The following is a 22,706-nucleotide window of genomic DNA, read 5'->3' as shown; positions in this document are numbered from 1 at the left end:
TCCAATAAAATCACTTACAAAACTGGGTATCTGTACAGACACAAGGAAAGCTGCAATTTCCTTCATCAATCGCTTCTGAACTCGCAGAGCCTCCTGTTCAGACTCAGGAAATTTTACAACTGCAACAAAAATTCAATTCCGATTACAGAAACCCACTGCATCTCAGCAAAGAAATTGTTATATGATGCACCAATTAATTAAAAACAGCCCCAACCACATAATTTACTCCACACTCACAATTATTTACAATGCATTTACAATAAGGCAACTATCTACAATGTACTTGTGGTAAGCCCAAGAATCTATTTTATGATCATGACATGTGATGGAACAGCAGGTCAGTTTAATGAAAATCGCTGGGTTTCCACAATGGTGCTAATGATGAGTTGTACCTTCTAATGTTAGTATCAAATACTGTGCTTGCTTTGGTAAATATTTGCATTCTTCAAGATAATGGATGGCAGTGATGATATCATCTGTTTTGAAGGTACATATGAACATACGAATTAGGAGCAGGAGTAGGCCGCTCGGCCCTTCGGGCATGCTCTGCCATTCAATAAGTTCATGGCTGATTTGATTACTCCAAATTACCAGCTACCCCCGATAACCTTTCACTCCCTTGCTTATCAAGAATCTGTCTACCTCTGCCTTAAGCATATTCAAAGACTTTGCTTCCACTGCCTTTTGAGGAAGAGAGTTCTAAAGACTTACTACCCTCTGAAAGAAAAGCGTTCTCCTCATCTCTATCTTAAATGGGTGACCCCTTACTTATAAACAGTGACCCATGGTTCTAGATTCTCCCACAAGGGGAAACATCCTTTCCACATTCACCCTGTCAAGACCCCTCAGGATCTTATATGTTTCAATCAAGTCACCTCTTACTCTTCTAAATTCCAGCTTTTGACCAATGCTGTCTTTGACTTCACTGCTATATTGCTACCACCTATTTCCCAAAAAACAATATATTTTGCAATTGGCATCAACTTCCCCCTCCAACAGTTGGTATTTCATAAAATGAATAAAATAGAACCAAGTGACACCTGGCAACAGCTTCCTGGAAGTTCAGAAGGCATAATAAGGCCCAAAATATATTGGAGAATATTGTGCTTGATGGCTCCAAAAATGTTAGTAAGTTACTTATTCTATATAATAAAGAGTACATTGTAATATATACAGGAGTGACAATGTTGAATACAATGGCCTGAGCTACATGGATCAGGAAAAAGTTTGAGATTTGAGTTCTAGTCTAGCTGATCTACATGCTGCCCAATGGCAACTTCATCTGCAGACACGGGATCAGCTTACGACACTAAGGTCTTTGGTTCTCCATCACTTCTCTTGAATCCTCTACTGCTTCTGTATTGTCAAACTGCTTGGATCAGGCACCATTTTCTTCAGCTAAACACTGAAGAGAAAAATGATCACCTTTAGCCTCCGCATCCTTCTAATATCATCAACCTCTTCTCCCGCCACTGACTCAGATTAGGGCCCTATTTGATCCTGAGCTTCCAGCCCCATAATTCTCCATTATGAAAACCACCTAGTTCCATCTCTGCAACATTACCTGCCTTTGTCACTATCCCTGTTGAAACTCTCATCCACTGCTTTTGTCACCTCCATATTTAACTATTCCAATGCTCTCAGTCAACATCCCAACTATGCCCAAACATTAGCTCCCCCAAACCTCTGCTGCCTGTATTCTATCTAACATCAAGTTCCACTTGCAGATGACCCAACCTGGCTGACCTACACTGGCTCCCTCGTCATCCAATGCCTTAAATTCTCATCCTCATGTTTATATCCTTCAAACTTCCCTACTTTTGTACTTCCAGCTCTACAAACCCATCCCTCTCAATAAATTCTACATTTCTCTGACTCTGCATATTTGTGAATTCTCTCTCATTTCATCCCACCTTTGGTGGCCATGCCTTCAACAGCCTAGGTCTCAGGTTCCTGAATTCCCTCCCTAAATTCCTCTGCCTCTCCTCCTTTAAGACCCTCCTTAAAACCCAAGTCTTTGAGCAAGCTCTTGGTCACTCCTCCTAATATTTCCTTATTTGTATCAACAACTACATCTTTGCCTCTATGAAATGCTTTAGAATAGTTCTCTAAATGAAAGGCACTATATAACTGCAAGTTGTTGTTGAAACTTTATGGTCTATATAGCTCGGTAGAATGCAGGACAGTACATTCATCAATTGAGAAAACTTTATGTAAAGCATTTCATTAAAAATTAGTATTTCCTTAAAAACCCAACTTAATACAAATCTCTATTTTTTTTTTATTTGTTCTTCAGATGCAAGTGGCAGCAGCAAAGGTACATTTGTTGTACATCCTTAGTTGTGCTGCCCTGACAACTGAGTGGCCTCTGGATCATTTCAGAGGGAATTAAGAGTTAACCACATATCGTGGGACCAGAATTACATACTGGTCAGATTGAATAGGAGTAGCAGGTTCCGTTCCCTGAAAGATAGTAAACCAGTTGATCATTTACAACTGCTGTCTTGGGCATTTTTCATGGTGCAAGGCCATACATTACCAGATTTATTGCATTCTATTCATAAGATGCCATAGTAGGATTTGCAGGTTAATAGTACATAACCACTACTCAATTGTCCCCAGGTAATTCTGATAAATGGTTCTGATTCCAGCAGAAGCTCCTTCCCAGTTGCAAGAAGAGTTCAATTCCCTGATAAGACAGACCTGATTCTACACAGTGGAACCTAAACAAATTCGAAGAGGATGCTACTGTCAGCTATTAATTTTTTATGCTGACCAATGTATCAGTATAAACCAGGTCTGCCTACATATATATAAAAGCAAAATACTGCGGATGCTGGAAATCTGAAACAAAAACAAGAAATGCTGGAATCACTCAGCAGGTCTGGCAGCATCTGTGGAAAGAGAAGCAGAGTTAACGTTACGGGTCAGTGACCCTTCTTCGGAACTGACAAATATTAGAAAAGTCACAGATTATAAACAAGTGAGGTGGGGGTTGGGCAAGAGATAACAAAGGAGAAGGTGCAGATTGGACCAGGCCACATAGCTGACCAAAAGGTCACGGAGCAAAGGCAAACAATATGTTAATGGTGTGTTGAAAGACAAAGCATTAGTGCAGATTAGGTGTGAATATACTGAATATTGAACAGCAGCAAGTGCAAACCTGAAGAAAAACAACCTGTTTTTTTCAGGTTGTTTTTCTTCAGGTTTGCACTTGCTGCTGTTCAATATTCAGTATATTCACACCTAATCTGTACTAATGCTTTGTCTTTCAACACACCATTAACATATTGTTTGCCTTTGCTCCGTGACCTTTTGGTCAGCTATGTGGCCTGGTCCAATCTGCACCTTCTCCTTTGTTATCTCTTGCCCAACTCCCACCTCACTTGTTTATAATCTGTGACTTTTCTAATATTTGTCAGTTCCGAAGAAGGGTCACTGACCCGAAACATTAACTCTGCTTCTCTTTCCACAGATGCTGCCAGACCTGCTGAGTGATTCCAGCATTTCTTGTTTTTGTTGCTGCCTACATATATGTTCTAAGTCTCTGGAGATTCAGAGACATTTCTGCACCAAAAAAAAAAGGTTTATTCCAAGCACAGAACATGTTCCAATAAGAAGGCGTACAATTAGTAAATGAGTGTAAAAGACAGAGGAAACAAAAGCTAGAAAACAGACAACAAAGGAGCTTGGCAGTGCTTAATGGCAATACTTCAATGCAAGGAGTCTAGCAAATAAGTACTGTACCCTATAGTGCTACAAACCAAAAGCTGGCAAGTAGGATTAGGTTGGATAGCTTTTTTTCAGCCAGCATAGATACAATGGGCCAAATGGCCTCCTCCTGTGCCATAAATTTCTATGATTTGATGATTCCAAACAAAGACTAGACCCTCCCTATAGAAATTTCTGGGATTACACTAAAATCTTTCCAATCACCTTGTTGCTGCGAATTAACAGCAGCAACTGCAATCTCTTAAACCCTTCAGTACACCTTCCAGCATCTTAAAATCCAAACATTATTCCCTGTGCAATATTTAGGATGAAATATTAATGGATAATTGATGCCCTAAGCACTGTACATTACCTGGTGAATAAACATTTGGATTGAAACGAATGTCAAAGACGGTGTCACTGATGGAGCCCACCTCCTGACATACTGCCTTCATTTCTTCAACATCTTTTGTATAACCTGTGGGGGAAAAAAAGAAAAAACTGCAGTGCAAGTGAGGACAAGGTCTCCAGACATTAGACACCACTGTTATACGAGAGCATTTAAAAGACAACTGAGTGATAGGTTAGAAAAGCTTGAACATTAGACAGACAGGGTTCAGTGTCTCATCCTCTATTTTTCCTGTGTTGTTATATATTACTGTGTATAGGTCCCATTAAAAGCTGTAAAAGAAACCATGAGTTGCACATTTACAGTGAAATGTGCCACTGTGACATTTGGTACAAAGCAGACTCAAGAGGCAACCGACAAATCATTCTGAGTAGTGTGTATGAAAGATACTGTCTTTGCTGACGCTCTGCAGGCCAAGTTGGCTGAATTACTGAATACTGGACCATGTATACCAAGGGTTGCCAACTCTGGCAGGATGTATTCCTGGAGGTTTCATCACATGACTTTCCACCCCTAAGAACCCAGCCCAGTCAAACAGCCTTTTTCCCATCTGCAATATTACTGCAACTAATAAAAGGAGTGTTCAATGAAAATGAAAAAAAACATTTTATTGACCCAATGATTTTTCTCCTGGGCAGCAGTGACCAAGAGATTAACCTTTCATTTCTAGAGACTCCAAGACAATCCTGGAGGGTTGGCAACCTTATGTGTGCTCAATTCCTACTGCACCTAATATTATGCAGCCATTTCAAAAAGAGGCAGTGCCATTGACAGGCGCAGACCCCTTTTACATATTTAAATTCATAAAATATGGCTATGCATTGAACCATGAGTTCAGGTGAGTCTCCACCTCGAGCGCAAGCCTCAACCACAAGAAGTGGTTACACAGGAGTCGTGGATAGCTTGCTTGCTGCTGCTAGCCTCTTAAAGCAAGTAGGCAATTTAATTTTTTTGTTGCATGGGTTCCTCTTCCTTTTGCTGCAGTTTGCTCCAAGCATAGCTGCTTCAGCCTCTATTTTTGCACTTTTGTTTTTTTTAGGCTGCCACTGTGCCTTTTTCCATTCTTGTATTGTTATCATAAAGGTGGAAGGAGTGCACTGTTTATTCTAGTCCCACTTCTCCACAGGTCACAACATATATTTAAATTTTACCACTTACTGATACAGTCAATCATATACTCTACTTTTCCCCAGAATAAACACACCAACCAGGTTTCTCTAACAAACAACAAAGTTATCAGTCTATTATAAACTAAGTCTTAGCCAATAATGAAGTAAAACATACACACAAATTTAAATATTAAAGTCCCTTATTTATCTTAGCCCCTCACAGACACACACACCTACAAACATACCGGTTAACCAGGAAAATAAAAGGGATTTTTGTTTAAAGCACAGAAAAAAACAGATGAAAACCCACTGAGGCTGAATACATGATCATACTTGAAGACAAAAAAAAGATATGGAAAGATGTCCTTTGTTTTGGTTTGGTGTCCCAAGTACATATAGGGATCTGTCACTAGGATTTTTCTATAACAGTTCTTTCCAGGCGATGTTGAAGATCAGTTTGGATAAGCTTTCCAAGAGATGCAGCTACAGAGGCTCCAAATAGGTCTTACAGCAGGAATGCAGCAACAAGGTTTCAGTTTCCACACATTCGATATGCTGCTTTAACATCTCACACTGAAGAATGCCTGCAGAGTCTCATCGACAGGTTTGCGTCTGCCTGCAATGAATTTGGCCTAACCATCAGCCTCAAGAAAACGAACATCATGGGGCAGGATGTCAGAAATGCTCCATCCATCAATATTGGCGACCACGCTCTGGAAGTGGTTCAAGAGTTCACCTACCTAGGCTCAACTATCACCAGTAACCTGTCTCTAGATGCAGAAATCAACAAGCGCATGGGTAAGGCTTCCACTGCTATGTCCAGACTGGCCAAGAGAGTGTGGGAAAATGGCGCACTGACACGGAACACAAAAGTCCGAGTGTATCAGGCCTGTGTCCTCAGTACCTTGCTCTACGGCAGCGAGGCCTGGACAACGTATGCCAGCCAAGAGCGACGTCTCAATTCATTCCATCTTCGCTGCCTTCGGAGAATACTTGGCATCAGGTGGCAGGACTATATCTCCAACACAGAAGTCCTTGAAGCGGCCAACACCCCCAGCTTATACACACTACTGAGTCAGCGGCGCTTGAGATGGCTTGGCCATGTGAGCCGCATGGAAGATGGCAGGATCCCCAAAGACACATTGTACAGCGAGCTCGCCACTGGTATCAGACCCACCGGCCGTCCATGTCTCCGTTATAAAGACGTCTGCAAACGCGACATGAAATCGTGTGACATTGATCACAAGTCGTGGGAGTCAGTTGCCAGCATTCGCCAGAGCTGGCGGGCAGCCATAAAGACAGGGCTAAATTGTGGCGAGTCGAAGAGACTTAGTAGTTGGCAGGAAAAAAGACAGAGGCGCAAGGGGAGAGCCAACTGTGCAACAGCCCCAACAAACAAATTTCTCTGCAGCACCTGTGGAAGAGCCTGTCACTCCAGAATTGGCCTTTATAGCCACTCCAGGCGCTGCTTCACAAACCACTGACCACCTCCAGGCGCATATCCATTGTCTCTCGAGATAAGGAGGCCCAAAAGAAACATTCAATATGCAAGGTTTCTTTAAACATGCAGGGTTTCTTCAAATTCAGAACGAAATAGGAATCTGACAAATTTTCAAGAGAGCAAGCTGAGCTGTTCTTCTTCTGGCAGACAAGAAGCAACTGTCTGTTGTCACAGTTCAAACTGAAACTAAAACCTTCCAGAAGTCAAGCCTTCTGACATCTGTAAATCACAACCTGTCACTTCTTTGTAAACATCTCCCCAAGTCAAAAACAACCCCTGCTAGGTAATTATCCACAGACAGGTGCCTTCCAGTAAGACTTGTTTACTAGCCAAATCCAGGAACCTTCTGGTGACTTCTTTTTTCAAAAAAACCCACAAAGTTCAGCAATGTCTTCAAGATTCCAGATGAATCAGTGTCCATAATTCAAATATAAGTCCTTAACGTATATTTTACAAAAGAAATAGAAGCAATCTCATAACAGTATGCTGCTCACTTCAAAGTAGCAACTTAGAAAAGAGGCAAGGGTGCATATTCATTTGTGGGTTCCAACGATGCTGCTTAAATAAGTGGAGGAAGAGGAGTTTGTGATGGAGGTGCAGCAATCCTAGACATTCTGGACATGCCCGTCACTACGCCAGGAGCTATATCCAAACACATCAGAGAACATTCATTTTTATCATCTTCACTTCACAGCTGCCTGCTGCCCAATGATGTGCACACATCTGGATCAGGGATGGCTCTGCTCCTCATAGTGAAGATTATCACATGCGGTTTTCATGCTACCCTAACCTTTCAAACCATCTTAACATTCATCTGCCACATCAGTCTACAGTGCATTAGGAAGGTAAACCCAGCAATATTTGATAGGAGTATTTTTCCTGCGCTGAGAAGCACTAGCTGAGCAAAACACAGCTACCAGGTAGGCATCAGAATCACAGTTACCCCTGTAAGCAGCAGAGCTCTTCATTATCTGAACACTGTGGGCTTCATCAAAGGAAAGGGTCTACATTCAATTAATGTTCGTTTGGAATGTTATAACAGAAATAACATTGTGCACATCAGTGACCATTATCCTGGGAGCAAGTATAATGTCTTCATTGTATGGCATTTCCCAGTGTCTGTATTTTATGTAGAAGACTACATGGAAAATAAGGCTATCCTCAGCATCCACAGCTGCAGACACCACAGAGAAAGCTTCTACAGCAGAGGAGTTCTTCAGCTAAATACCTCAGCATTGGTTTGCGGTTCTTCGGCTGCAACCTCCAACTAAAATTAAAAACGAGCATTGCAGCTTGGACGCAATAAAACAGTGTGTTCCAAGGGCAATGGTTGCACATTGCTTAAATAGTACATTTCAGATGGTGTGGTAGCTCCTAGCTTAGGTTCATGCCATACTTGAGTAGTCACAAAAAAAGGTGTGCAACAGTGATAAGTACACTAGCCTTTGCCTTCTTTCTTGTACCAGTCCATTTCTAAAATTTGCAGGCAAGTACAGGGGACCTAGATCACTGCATTGACTGAGGCAGAGACCTCCCTCAATGCAATGACACCTGTGCTTTTACTGGAAAAAGCAGTCTTCAGCTCCCTATAGTCTACCCGCTGCTGCAGGATTTCCAGTGTTGCAGCATTAAAAGGGGGCAATTTTATGGAAATGTTCCTATTGTTTCATTGTGAACAATTACTCCACGTTTTGTTACCCCACAACTACCCCTTTTATTACAAGCTGCAGCCTTTCAAGGTTTTGCACTCTCAACCAAATGCCAAGCTCTCCAGGCAAGCTTTTCCTGGGTCTGTACTCTTATCAAAACAAGGTGCATAGCTTACAATTACAAAATTGTCACAGCGTCCCATGTCATCGTACAAATGCGCCAGCACCACATGTAGAGATTCAGTTATTTTCCATTATAAAGAACTTGTGTTCTCGTGAGGTGCAGTCACTTATTTTGTAGGCAAGCACAGCAGCTTATTTGCGCACAGCAAGGTCCCATCAATGGCAAATGAGATAAATGACTGGTTAATCTGCTTTGGTTGTTTTCATTGAGGGATGAATGTTGGCCATGATTTGGAGCCATCTCCCGCTCTTCTTCAAATGTTGTTATATGCCCACCGAATAGACGAGGCCTCAGCTTAACAAAAAAAACAGCAGTTACCCTGTGTTACTGCACCGATGTCAGATTATGTGCTGAAGTGGTGCTTGAAATCACAACTTTCTGACTCAAGGGCAAGAGTGCAATCACTGAGCAATGATGACAATTATTGCAAAATCTGGACTATCATCTCTTTGCTGTAATGACATCTGACTGCATTGCAGAACTTTATTCTCAAGCAATATATGGTGGAGGATTTGGGGAAAGGGTTCAATCCTGAGTATACCCCTACCCCAGATCAACCCTCACGATGTCAGTATTGAGTCATTTCACAGAACCCAACCTATCAAAAGAGTGTTTTATGTTGATCAGAATTCAATTCAATTCCAGTGTGCTAGAACTGTGATTTGTGACCCTAGATTTCACTTGCATTTCCCACACACCAGCAATACTTGAGTTTTCTTTTAAAAACAAAATATATGCTGCATGCACTGCTTTCCACCAATCTAGACATTGCCTCCAATACCTGATCCACAACTCTCCCATCTACCACAGCCGTTGATACGTGTTGCATTCCCCCCACCCAGTCCCACCCTCAGCTAACTTCTGCAAACACTGGACTCCCTTACCATAATTTTCTGTTGCACTCTCTCCATCCTCCATTAAACTCTTTCTTCTGTCACTTCTGCACATTTTCTCCTTCAAGAGTTTTGCAAACTGCGTGTGCCTAAAGTATGAAAAACAGCCGAACGTAACACGGGCAGAGATGGTAAGTTGGTGGTTAGCAGCAGCAGCACCATCAATATTACGGAACATGGGTTTCTTATTGTATGTTCAAGAAACAAACTGTCCTGTTTGGTGAGGCAATTTCAAAATCTAGATGGATTTGGCGCACTGGCGTTGCAAAGCGATGAACTGCGCAGCAACAGGTTTCACAAATATATCTGCACATGGCACATCCCTATTTGTACCTGCACTGGTAGAAAATGCCAAGTGGAGGATGGGTGCTCTGCACCAGGTGATGAGGTGAGAACCAGAGGGCAAATCTCCTGGTCTACACACGGCATCTCATGGCTTTGGCAGAGATCTGGGAGCAGGTTACCTGGTCACTCCGAGAAACCATTGAAGGACACAGAATTCAACCTGTGCGGAAGCCATGAGATCTTCCTCAAATGTGGGATAAGCTCAATATCCATCATTACTTCGAACCATGTACTATATTTATCCGTCACAACATTTTAAACACAAACAAGTTTCAAACACGGTAGAAAAAAAAAGTTTTCAAAGAGGTTTGTAAATTTGAAGCCATGTCCTCCAGGTCTGTGCTCCCAGTCCAAGCCTGCTTCCATCTACTCAATTCAGTCACTGTGAATTTGGAGAAAATTGATTTCACTACACATCTAGCCAGTATCTGCCCTGGTGTTTGCATAAAAATATTACCGCACAATGCAGAACTTTTGTTCCACCAGCAGCATTGTTCAAACACCACATATTTGTGTTGTATCCGCCTTATGATTTGCACAGGCTATGAATAAAACTGGTTCACCATATTCAGTTTTCAATTTCAGTTGTATTATCATTGGATGACAATAGGCTAAAGCCAGAGACTTTCCCACATGGAGGAGAGAGAGAAAATAAAAAGAGGAAAAAGCAAAGCCACACCAGACTGTGCCTACATATCTCCCAGCAGCTAGTTACTTAGCAGAATTGACAGGAGTGCGGTATATGCTATGAGGAGAAAATCTAGAGCAAAAAGACATGTTTGTGCGCAACGCAGGTCAACCAAAAGAGCAACATTTTAGTGAGGCTTTATGATACCTTTCTGGATATCAATATGGTGGTAGGACTGCTACAATTGACTCAATTATGCCAAGCCTTGAGGGAGGGAAGGAGGAAGGGGAATTAGCCAATATCCCTTCTTTTATTCGCTATTTAGTGATGCCTGATGGAAAGTGCACATTTATAGATATTAGGTGACATCAGGATCTGCCTTGGTTTTGATGCACCCTCCAAACACTTGTTGGATTCACATAAGTAGAATAGCCACTTGTGCCCAGGCACCCAAGATCAGCTGGTGCCATTGAGGTCAGTCAGAACCATAGCCCTGCACATAAGAAACAAGACATTTAAAGAAACAACAGAGAATAGATTTTCAAAATGGAGCGGATGTAATTTACATGGATTCTCAAAAAGCATTGATAAGAAACCATACAAGAGACTCTACCCCAAAAAGCTGTTATTGCCAGGTCAATTGAAAATTTAAAAACTGAAATTGCTAGATTTTTGTTAGGCAAATGTATTAAGGGTTGTGACACCAAGGCAGGTAGATAGAGACAAGATACAGATCAGCCAAGATCTACCTGAATGGCAAAACAGGCTTGAGAGACTGAATGGTCAACTCCTGTTCCAAAGTTATTACTTATGACAAAGATATTGAGACATGAAAAGAGGAGGATGCGGCATGAGCAGAGAGATGGTTTGGAGGATAGAAAGCAAGGATGGGGATGAAAGAAAGACTCTCAAGCTGGAAAGATGTGTTAAGGGGTGTTCCACAGGCTTCAAGTTGGAGCTTCTCTTATGTATTATACACATACATAATTTGGACTATTACTTATCGATACAATAAATTGTATATTGAAATTTGCCGATTGCAACAAAATGATGATTGATGATTGTGAAAGATCACAGGAGGACACCAACATACTAATGTGTAGGTGACAGTTCAACATGAAAAAAATATTAAATAATACATTTTGAAACCAAGAATAGGAAAGGAAATACACATTAAATGGTAGGGTATAAAATGAAGTAGAGGAGCAGAAGAACCTTGGTGAACAAGGTTGTTAAAAGCTAAGTGCAAGTAGATAAGGACATTAAAAGAAAAACAATAATCATGGATCTGAAAGCAAGAGAAATAAATAGTTGCTTCAAAAAGAAATATTCAAAGAATATTAAAAGGCAAGCAGTAGAGTGGGAGTAGCATAAGACTACGTGGTTTATGTGGAGAAATACATCAGCACAGACTGGATTGACTAAAAGACCCGATTCTGTGCTGTAACATTTTATGATCCTCTACACATTACTACAAATTACATAAGATAAAACATTACTTATGTTGGATGAAATTCTCCACCAGCTCTGGTCGTAGGCAGCACAGTTTATGTCGATATTCCTTTGGGTATCCTAATCTTCGACATTCCTCATGCAACTCTTCACCAACTATTGGCAGGAAGTTCCGATCTGAGGGGAATGTCCGGAACAGATCCAGAAGGTAGTGTCGCCCATCATTTCCCACAATCCCTTTGCAATCCACAGAAGAGCACAACAGGATGGGTTGCTCTAATTCATTCAGGACCAGATGCTTCTGTATCCTTAGGGGTTTGGAGGTTTTCAGCAGCAGCTTGATGTACTCATGATTAGAAGTGACAGTTTTCCCAAAATCTACCAATCCATACACCACATTCTGCTCCTGCTCCCATTCCAAAATTCCAGGGATAATGGACTGTGCAATTACCCGATAGCCTCGGTAATCCACTATTACTGTCCCCAGTACATGCAGACCCTCCACATCCAGATTACTATAAGCTTGGATCCCTTTCAAGTCATTGCTAGATGCGACGTAAGCAGCGTGATCCCCCCCGGACTCTTTGTAGTTGTCCCGGATGTCAAATCCAAAACTGAAGAAAATGTTGTTCCAGATGAACATCTGCATTTTGGTATATTCTCCCGGATTGATGGCCATGATGTTGCCATCGACAACTGCCATTGCACCACGGGTGGCGGCTGCAACAAAATCACTGTTCACCTAGTTAGAAACAAAAAGGGCATCTTAATTATTTCCTCAGTTTGGAGGAGAGTCTGCTTGAATGATAGTCTTTAATACAGTGAAAGCCAGCTGCTGTATGCTACTGCATGCTACATGTACCTAGCATACAGTCCAGGTGCATGTTCAGGCAAAGCTCGAAAATCTTTCTAGGTCTAAGAATTCCTGGGTCTCCAATGTTGCAGTCTAAGTACGGCAGAGTGGGTCTTATGCTGACTGAAAACAGCGCAGGCCAAATCCATTGGAAATTCCTGGGTCAGCAAATTTAAATAATGCTAGTGTGACAAGAGTGAGATTCCCAACAAAGGCCCAGATATACAGGGGATGGTCAGAAACATTTGAGAAGGGGGAGGTGAAAAGCTGGAACATCGGTATGGAAGTTAAAGGGCTACGCAGGCTTTTGGAAGAGGAAATTAAATGTCCAGAGCAAAAGAAAGAAAAAGGTAAGTATCTAACTTCCCTAAAGCTGATGTGAAAATGCTGCTGGCTCACATTAGAGAAAGGGGGATGCAACCCTTGGGAGTACCTATGAGGAAGCCATCACATTCAGCAACATGGGCATTAGGTGAGGAGGTGGATATAAGTAGGACCTCATAAATCCAAGGAGTCAGCATGTCCTGTGTTTATCCTGGGACTTGGATGTCCTGTGAGATGGACCAACTCCATCCTAAGAGGAGCTGCCATTTATATCTCAGACCTGAGCATCTGGGCCTACACAGCATGCTAGATGGATCGGCTCTTCTCTGATGTAGCTAGACTAATTGGCTTCACTTTCAGCTTCCTGTTCCTCCTCTTCTTCAACATATAGGTAATGTAAAGTGGGATTCTCAATAGGAAATCCATTGTGCAGCCTTCAGATCCAAGCTCAATAATGGCCTTGAAATTAGAGTGATTTCCAAAGGTAATGTAGAAGATATGAAAAGGCTTTCTGAGTTGGAGTGAATGTTTTTTTTCCAGTACCTGCAGTGAACTCCAAGTTATGGCCAAAAGTGTCTATAAGCAATCTTAGTTGAGCAGTGCCCCTTTAACCAAGTACTTCTACCTTGATGAATAGGTGCTGTAAGACTGTGCCTTTTAAACAGTGGCATACGTTCTTAAGGGTGAATGGTAAGGTGGAAAGTAACGGACTCGAGTACAGGTGCATGTGGTTGCCACTGGGGAAGCGGGGCACGTCTTCACAGAACTCCAGCATACACGGCCCCATCAGAAAATTAGTGGCACCCCAAGGTGTAACTGCCAACTTAAACCCTCCCCCAACCAAACAATAATGCTGCCCTGGTTTAGTTGCATTTAATTCCTATGACAAGTTCCAGAGAGCATGCAACAATTCTCCAAAGTGCCCTCCCAGCTAATGACTCAACCCCATGTTTTGCTACACACTAAGGCTTAACCCCATTACTGTGGAAGCCAACAAGCAGAGGCCATATAGTTTCCTTGAGGGGGTGATGGATCTAACACTCCCTTTTGATAAGATTCACCCCATGTTGCTCTCACACACAGTGGCTGGATATACATCAGTATTTTCGTCGTGGTGAAATACAATTGAGACCTCATGGGGATTATTTGAAGAGGTGTTTCTGTCCCTCACCTTAAAGATTGTTTGCTTCCTCAACATCTTCTGCATCAGGTCCTGACAGGGCATCTCCCATGCCATCTGCAGCTCCTCATTCCAGTCCCGGGGCTTTAGGAAAACAAGAGGCAGCAAATCATTCATTAAAACAAGATCAAGCTATCACAGTGTATTATGAGACACCACTCAAATTTTAGGGTTCCAGTTTATTCAGTTATTAAAACATTTTCACAAAATATTTAACATCAAATCCTTCCCATCCCAATCATCAACGGGTAAATGTGCTGATGAGCCCTACAGATTAACGGTGACGCCAGGATGAATGAGTACTACACTAAGCAACATGTGACTCTGGTATGTCTACACTTTTGAGTCTCGTGTCCAATTTTGGTTCCTGCAATGGTGAAAGATTCAGGGAACGGGGCACAGAAGGCTGACCAAAGTTAGAATTTTATGAAGGTAGACTTGAAGAGTTAGGATTACTTACTCTGGAGAAATGTAGGCCTAGAGGGGGTATGATTGGGGTTTTTAAGAAGGAAGGGATTGCGTTCATCCCATTTAGATAGGTTAATTGAGATAGCTGGGACAGCAGAACTAAAGGTCATGCATAAAAGATCCATGGGCCAAGAGTTAGGTTAGGTTCCAGGAAGTATTTCTCTTGACCGAATGTGACTGCCCTCTGGAACAAACAGCTAAACAGGAGACTGATGAGAAGTTTTTAAATAAAGAACTTGAAAAGCTCCTGACAAAAGAGGACATTTCCAATTTTACAGGATGAATTGCTAATTAGTTGCAGTTATGAGGAGTTACAAGCTTCCACGGTTGCTTTAGGGTGTCGGAAAGAAAATTGAAAATTCTGCATGAATTAGCTGCGGTTTTTTTCTCTCATTTTTTTGCCTCTCAGTTCCTTGTATGGTTGAGTGGGTGAAAGGTGTACGATGTAATACTGTTATCTGCAGAGATTGATGGTCTTTTTTTTACCCTTTTCAAATGTCCCAATAACTTGTGCAGAGTTAGCTGATCCCAATCAGGGCAGTGCTGGAGCACAACCAACAGCTAGTGCCTTTGGGCAAGGGAGAAGGAGCAAGTAATAAATAAAGAAACAAATCAGCCAACATTCCTGTGGGATAGTAACTGCTGCCAGAATCTGTGACCATCGTTTAAGTACAAGATTGGGCTGGCTGTGATAGTGCCACAGTCAAATAGCCAGCTGGATAATAGAGGGCAGCTGACACCCGAGAAACTGACAAGAATTAAAAGTGAAATTCCTGTTGTCCAACCAACTACTGGAATAGAATTTAAACCTTTTCTCCTTTTCAAGACACTTCTGTGTCATCCTCCCTCATCCACAACGCTTAACAAAGACCTCTAAACCGTAACATTGTTAGCCACCTCTCACCTGCCCAGTGATATGCTCCTCATACCCGAGTCGGGAGGTATATGCATCCTCTGCCCTCACACAGTCAATGGTGTGCTGTCTGTGTGGGATGGTCCAACTGTAGGTCTGGAATGGTGTGGCAATCTTCTCCAACGGGTGACAGTTCACACTGGAAATAAGTCACAATAAGACCAGAATCTTAACAGTGTCTTACAAAAAACTTACTAAAATACAATGTCACAATCTGTAGCTGGTCTTTTTCCAAAGTAAATTGTATTTGGGATTGATAAAAAGCAGCTGACAGAACACACAGTTAGTAGCACATCACCAAGATCAAAACAGCACAATCACCAGCACATTCTGCTAGTATCGAGGAAAAATACTCTGACTGCCACTAAGCATGACCATAAAGCCTAACAATATCTTATTTGAAAGACTATTACAAATCCAAAAGGGTCAGGACTTTGCTGGGGTCAGCAAATTCAAAGCACAATGACCCTCAATTTTAGAATTGACTGGTAATCTCAAAAGCGTGACAAATGGAAAAGTTAGATAACAGGAGAGCAGACCACTGGGTGTAACTTTAATGAGGGGGAAGATTTCATATCTCTTTATGCAGGGATAAAGGGATGACTGCCACTTTGATATGGATTAATACAGTTTGAACAATTCACACAGAACACAATTTTAATAGATTCTTTTAGGAAAACTGAAAAATTATGATGCTGTAGTCAGATTAGGGGTGGGAAATAGAGTGGGCTGTTCTTCAAGCTGATCGAAAAATCATTTTTAAAAAGTGCTCAGAAAAGGCTCAAACTTAAACCTGCATTTTGCAGAGTTCAAGAACTTAGCTCCATCATTTTACAAAGGAACCAAGTACTAGCTGGACACTTCCCAGAGGTGGGAAAGCTAGTAAATTAAATCTACCCTCAAGTTTCAGCTCAGTGATATCATTTCAACATTATGAGGAGGGTTGGCTGCCTTCTTGATGCATGGAGATCCTGGCGAAGGGGGAAATCCTATAAACAGAGTTTTAGGCATTTTAGAAATAGATGCAAAGAACAACTGTGTGGAACAACTTGAAATTTTTTACCCTCCTTAACACACACTGCTCATTCGCTCCATTCATACCTTTTCTTCTGCAATGTTGCAAAGTTCTTCTTGAATATCGGGCTAATTTGATTCAGAAGATCCACCAGTGAGTGGCACAGCAGGCTAGGACTGCCTGGTTTTGGATTAAACACATCCACAGTTGACCTAATTTAGAATAGAATACATTAAAAACAGCTTTTACTACCGGGTGATAGAAAGGAAACAGGGCTAGTACTGTTAGTGCTATGTTCTTGGATTAAGAGACTAGTTGTTAAATGACTCTTTCTTCACTCTCTGATTCCTTTCTACTGGATGCAACAAGATGCACATGATATTTTTCCTTTTACCTGACACCAAATTCCCTCATACTGGATATCTAGGATTGCATGCTTATCAGGATCAATCTGGAGACAGAGGAAGTTCTATCAACTCCTTTGGGGAGAGAGGCTAAACGTAAATAACCCATCAAGGTCAAATTATGCCAAGATGTACAGAGACATTCTTAGTCGGCAACATTGCTCGGGTGATAATGAAAGAAATACATTGTAGGATGTTTCTCATTACTGATGTGTTATTTAATTATACCCACCCACATTACCACCAGCAAATTCAACAGCAGAATTGAGTTTAACCAACTTGACTGAGTTTGTTGATCAGTGAATAGAGAGGGTAAATGAGGGCAGTGCAATATTGTATATATGGACTATCAAAGGCTTTTGATAAAGTGCCACATATTAGGCTTGTTAGCAAAATTGAAGCTCATTGGTTAAAAGCAACAGTAGTAGCATGGATACAAAATTGGCCAAGGGATAGAAACAAAGACTTGTGTTGAATGACTGTATTTTCAGACTGGAAAGAGGTAAACAATGGTGTTCCCCAAGGTTCAGTACTAGAACTACTGCTATTTTTGATACATATTAATGACACAATTTCAGAATTCAAAGATGACACAAAACTGGAGTTTTTTATTCATTCATGGGATGTGGATGTCACTGGCAAGGCCAGCATTCATTTCCCATCCCAAATTGCCCTTGAGAAGGTGGTGGAACGCAGCTTCTTGGACCGCTGCAGTTCATGTGGTGAAGGTACAACCACAGTGCTTTTAGGTAGTGAGGGAGTTCCAGGGTTTTGATCCAGCAAGAATGAAGGGACAGCAATATATTTCCAAGTCTGGATGTGTAACTTGGAGGTAGTGGTATTCCCATGTGCCTGCCGCCCTCGTTCTTCTAGGAAGTAGGCCTCACGGGTTTGGAAGGTGCTGTTGAAGAAGCGCTGGCAATTGCCACAATGCGCCAGTGTTGGCGGAATGAATGTTTAAGGTGGTGGATGCGGTGCCAATCAAGTGGGCTGCTTTGTCCTGGATGGTGTCAAGCTTCTTGAGTGTTTCTAGAGCTGCAATTATCCAGGCAACTTGTGTCTTGTAGATGGTGGAAAGGCTCTGGGGAGGCAGGAGGTGAGTTACTCGCCGCAGAATTCTCAGCCTCCAACCTGCTCTTGTAGACACAGTTAGGTGTGTGGCTAGCCTAGTTACGTTTTTGGTCAATGGTGACCCCCCCGCCCCCCACCACCACCACCACAACAAATGCCAGGCAATGACCCATCTCCAACAACTGTGTGGGAGGGACCAGGAGGTTGGGCAGGGCATCATTTTGCTGACTTCCTGTGGCTTGTTAGCACTTGTGGGATTACCTGACAGTAGTGACAATATGCTGGCGGTGATGTGGATGGTGTAATTAAATACCACGTCAGTGAGGATCAGAAACACCACCCCCCACCAGGATGTTGATGGTGGGGGATTCAGCAGTGGTAATGCTGTTGAATATCAAGTGGAGGTGGTTATACTCTCTCTCTTGTTGGAGATGGGTCATTGCCTGGCACTTGTGTGGGCAAATGTTAACTGCCACTTATCAGCACAAACAGGTCTAGCTGCATGCAAAAACTGATTGCTTCATTATCTGAGGAGTTGCAACTCGAACTGCAATCATCAGTGACCATCCCCACTTTTGACCTTCTGATGGGACAGAAGGTCATTGATGAAGCACCTGAAGATGGTTTGGCCTAGGACACTGCTCTGAAGAACTCCTGGAGCGATGTACTGTGACTGAGATGATTGGCCTCCAACAACCACAACCACTTTCCTCTATGCGAGATGTGATTCCAGCCAGTAGGGAGTATTCTCCCTGATTCCCACTGACATCAATTTTACTCGAACTCCTTGATGCTACACCCAGTCAAATGCTGCCATGATGTAATTTCACCTCTGGATTGCAGCACTTCTGTCCATGTTTCGACGATGACTGTATTGAGTTTTGTAGCAGAGTATTCCTGGTGGAGCTCAAACTCAGCATCGGTAAAAGGTTATTAGCAAACAAATGGCACTTGATAGCACTGTCAATTACACCTTCCATCACTCTTCAATGATTGACAGTAAGTTGATTAAAGCAGTAACTGGCTGGATTAGATTTGTCCTGCTTTTTGTGGACAGGCTATGCCTGGTCAATTATCCACTTTGATGGGTAGATGCCAGTGTTGTGGCTGTACTGGAAAAGCTTGGTTAGTTCTGGAGCACAAGTCTTCGGCACTACAGCCGGGATGTTGTGGGGTCCACAGCCTTTGCTTGTCCAGTGCCTTCAGCTGTTTCTAGATAACACATGGAGTGAATTGAGTTGGCTGAAGTCTGGCATCTGTAGTGGTGGGTGTCACTGGAGGAGGCAAAGATGGATCATCCAATCAGCACTTCTGGCTGAAGATGGCTGTAAACACTTCAGCCTTGTCTTTTGCACTAACATCCAGGGCTCCACCATCATTGAGGATGCGGGTGTGCATTGTCCATCACCATTCATGACTAGATGTGGCAGGATTACAAATCTTTGATCTGATCCCTTGGTCATGGGATCATGCAGCTCTGTCTATAGCATGCATATAGGTTGCCACCTCATTTTTAGGTACACCTGATGTTGTTCTTGGTATGCTCTCCTTGGTTGATCCCCTGGCTTGATGGTAATGGTAGAGTGAGGGATATGCCAGCCAGGAGGTGGAATATAGTTCTGCTGCAGGTGGTCCACAGTGCCTCATAAATGCCCAGTTTTGAGCTGCTGGATCTGTTCTGAAACTATCCCATTTAAAAAAAGAAATATTTGCATTTATAAAGCACCTTTCACGATTACAGGACATCCCAAAGTGCTTTACAGGCAATTAAGTACTTTTTGAAGTGTAGTCACTGTTATAATAGAGTGATAGAGTTATGTAGCACAGAAACAGGCCATTTGACCCATCGTGTCTATGCCGGCCATCAAGCACCGAACTATTCTAATCCCATTTTCCAACACTTGGCCCATAGCCTTGTATGCTATGGCGTTTTAAGTGCTCATCAAAATACTTCTTAAATGTTGTGAGGGTTCCTGCCTCCACCACCTCTTCAGGCAGTGTGTTCCAGATTCCAACCACCCTCTGGCTGAAATTTTTTTTTCCTCAAATCCCCTCTTAACCTCCTGCACCTTACCTTAAATCTATGCCCCCTGGTTACTGACCCTTTCGCTAACGGAAAAAGTTTCTTCCTATCTAACCTATTAATGCCCCTCATAATTTTGTACACCTCAATCATATCTCCCCTCAGCCTTCTCTGCTCTAAGGAAAACAACCCCAGCCTTTTCAGTCTCTCTTCATAGCTGAAATGCTCCAGCCCACGCAACATCCTGCTGAATCTCCTCTGCACCCTCTCCAGTGCAATCACTTCCTTCCTATAGTGTGGTGCCCAGAACTGTACACAGTACTCCAGCTGTGGCCTAATTAGTGTTTTATACAGCTCCATCATAACCTCCCTGCTCTTATATTCTATGCCTCGGCTAATAAAGGCAAGTATCCCATATGCTTTCCTAACCACCTTATCTACCTGTGCTGCTGCCTTCAGTGATCTATGGACAAGTACACCAAGGTCCCTCTGACCCTCTGTACTTCCGAGGGTCCTACCATCCATTGTATATTCCCTTGCCTTGTTAGTCCTCCCAAAATGCATCACCTCATACTTCTCAGGATTAAATTCCATTTGCCACAGCTCTGCCCATCTTACCAGCCCATCTACATCGTCCTGTAATCTAAGGCTTTCCTCCTCACTACTTAAGGCACCACCAATTTTCGTGTCATCTGCGAGCTTACTGATCATACCTCCTACATTCACGTTTAAATCATGAATGTACACTACAAACAGCAAGGGTCCCAGCATCGATCCCTGCGGTACACCACTGGTCACAGGCTTCCACTCGCAAAAACAACCCTCGACCATTACCCTCTGCCTCCTGCCACTAAGCCAATTTTGGATCCAATTTGCTAAATTGCCCTGGATCCCATGGGCTCTTATCTTCTTAACCAATCTCCCATGCAGGACCTTATCAAAAGCCTTACTGAAGTCCATATAAACTACATCAACTGCTTTGCCCTCATCTACACATTTCGTCACCTTCTCAAAAAATTCAGTCAAGTTAGTCAGACATGATCTCCCCCAGACAAAGCCATGCTGACTATCCCTGATTAATCCCTCCCTCTCCAAGTGGAGATTAATCCTGTCTCTCAGAACTTTTTCCAATAGTTTCCCTACCATGACATTAGACTCACCGGCCTGTAATTACCTGGTTTATCCCTGCTACCCTTCTTAAATAATGGTACCACATTCACTGTCCTCCAGTCCTCTGGTACCTCTCCTGTGGCCAGACAGGATTTGAAATTTGTGTCAGAGGCCATGCAATCTCCTCCCTTGCCTCACATAACAGCCTGGGACACATATCATCTGGGCCTGGGGCTATATCCACTTTTAAGCCCGCTAAAACAGCTAATTCTTCCTCCCTTTCAATGCTAATATGTTCAAGTATATCACAATCCCCCTCCTTGATCTCTACACCTATATCATCTTTCTCCAAAGTGAACACCGATGAAAAGTAATCATTTAAAACCTCACCTATGTCTTCCGGCTCCACGCACAGATTGCCACTTTGGTCCCTAATGGAACCTACTCTTTCCCTGGTTATCCTCTTGCCCTTAATATACTTATAAAACGCCTTAGGATTTTCCGTTATCTTGCCCGCCAGTGGCTTTTCATGTCCCCTCTTCGTTCTCCTAATTACTTTTTTAAGTACCCCTCTACACTTTCTATACTCCTCTAGTGCCTCCACTGTTCTCAGCATTCTGAATCTGCCATAAGCCTCCTTTTTTTTTTACTTATCCAATCCTCTATATCCCTTGACATCTAGGGTTCCCTGGACTTATTGATCCTACCCTTCACCTTAATGGGTACATGTTGGCTTTGAACTCTCACTATTTCCTCTTTGACTGACTCCCACTGATCTGATGTCGACTTTCCTACAAGTAGCTGCTCCCAGTCCACTTGGGCCTGGTCCTGTTTTATCATCTTAAAATCAGCCTTCCCCCAATTCAGTATCTTTGTTTTCAGTCCATCTTTGTCCTTTTCCATAACTACCTTAAATCTTAGAGCTATGGTCACTATCCCTGAAATATTCGCCCACTGACACTTGTACCACTTGTCTGGCTTCATTCCCTAGGATTAGGACCAGTACTGCCCCTTCTCTCGTAGGACTTTCTACATACTGGCTCAAAAAGCTCTCCTGTATGCATTTCAAGAATTCCGCCCCCTTTAAGCCTTTTGCACTAAGACTATCCCAGTTGATATTGGGGAAGTTGAAATCCCCTACTATTATTACCCTATTGTTTTTACACCTCTCTGAGATTTGCCTACATATCTGCTCCTCCATCTCTCCCTGACTGTTTGGCGGCCTTTTGTACACTCCCAACCAAGTGATTGCCTCCTTTTTGTTTTTAATTGCAGTAATTGACTCCTTGATCAATAGTGCAATGCCACCTCCTCTTTTGCCCCCTCTCCTCTCATGCCTGAAGATTCTGTACCCTGGAATATTGAGCTACCAGTCCTGCCCCTCCCTCAACCATGTCTCTGTGATAGCAATAATATCATAATGCCATGTGCTAATCAATGCCCTCAATTCATCTGCTTTACTGG

At 42.5% G+C, this 22,706-nt stretch overlaps 1 protein-coding gene across 1 annotated transcript in view; it reads right to left on the bottom strand.

The window, feature by feature from the left end:
• Positions 1-22,706, bottom strand: part of LOC137382648 (clustered mitochondria protein homolog) — a 99,854-nt gene that overhangs the window by 28,553 nt on the left and 48,595 nt on the right. Inside the window, exons 7-13 of the mRNA XM_068054866.1 lie at positions 16,721-16,846; positions 15,611-15,758; positions 14,230-14,322; positions 11,929-12,623; positions 9,448-9,545; positions 4,085-4,189; positions 19-119 (exon numbers count right to left, since the gene is read on the bottom strand). Coding sequence (XP_067910967.1) covers positions 19-119; positions 4,085-4,189; positions 9,448-9,545; positions 11,929-12,623; positions 14,230-14,322; positions 15,611-15,758; positions 16,721-16,846 — 1,366 coding nt within the window. The remainder of the gene's footprint in view (positions 1-18; positions 120-4,084; positions 4,190-9,447; positions 9,546-11,928; positions 12,624-14,229; positions 14,323-15,610; positions 15,759-16,720; positions 16,847-22,706) is intronic.

The sequence above is a fragment of the Heterodontus francisci genome, chromosome 23 (genome assembly GCF_036365525.1).
Source record: "Heterodontus francisci isolate sHetFra1 chromosome 23, sHetFra1.hap1, whole genome shotgun sequence".
Classification (NCBI taxonomy): domain Eukaryota; kingdom Metazoa; phylum Chordata; class Chondrichthyes; order Heterodontiformes; family Heterodontidae; genus Heterodontus; species Heterodontus francisci.
The sequence above is the reverse complement of the archived record's forward strand: the minus strand, read 5'-3'. Positions and strand labels throughout refer to the sequence as shown.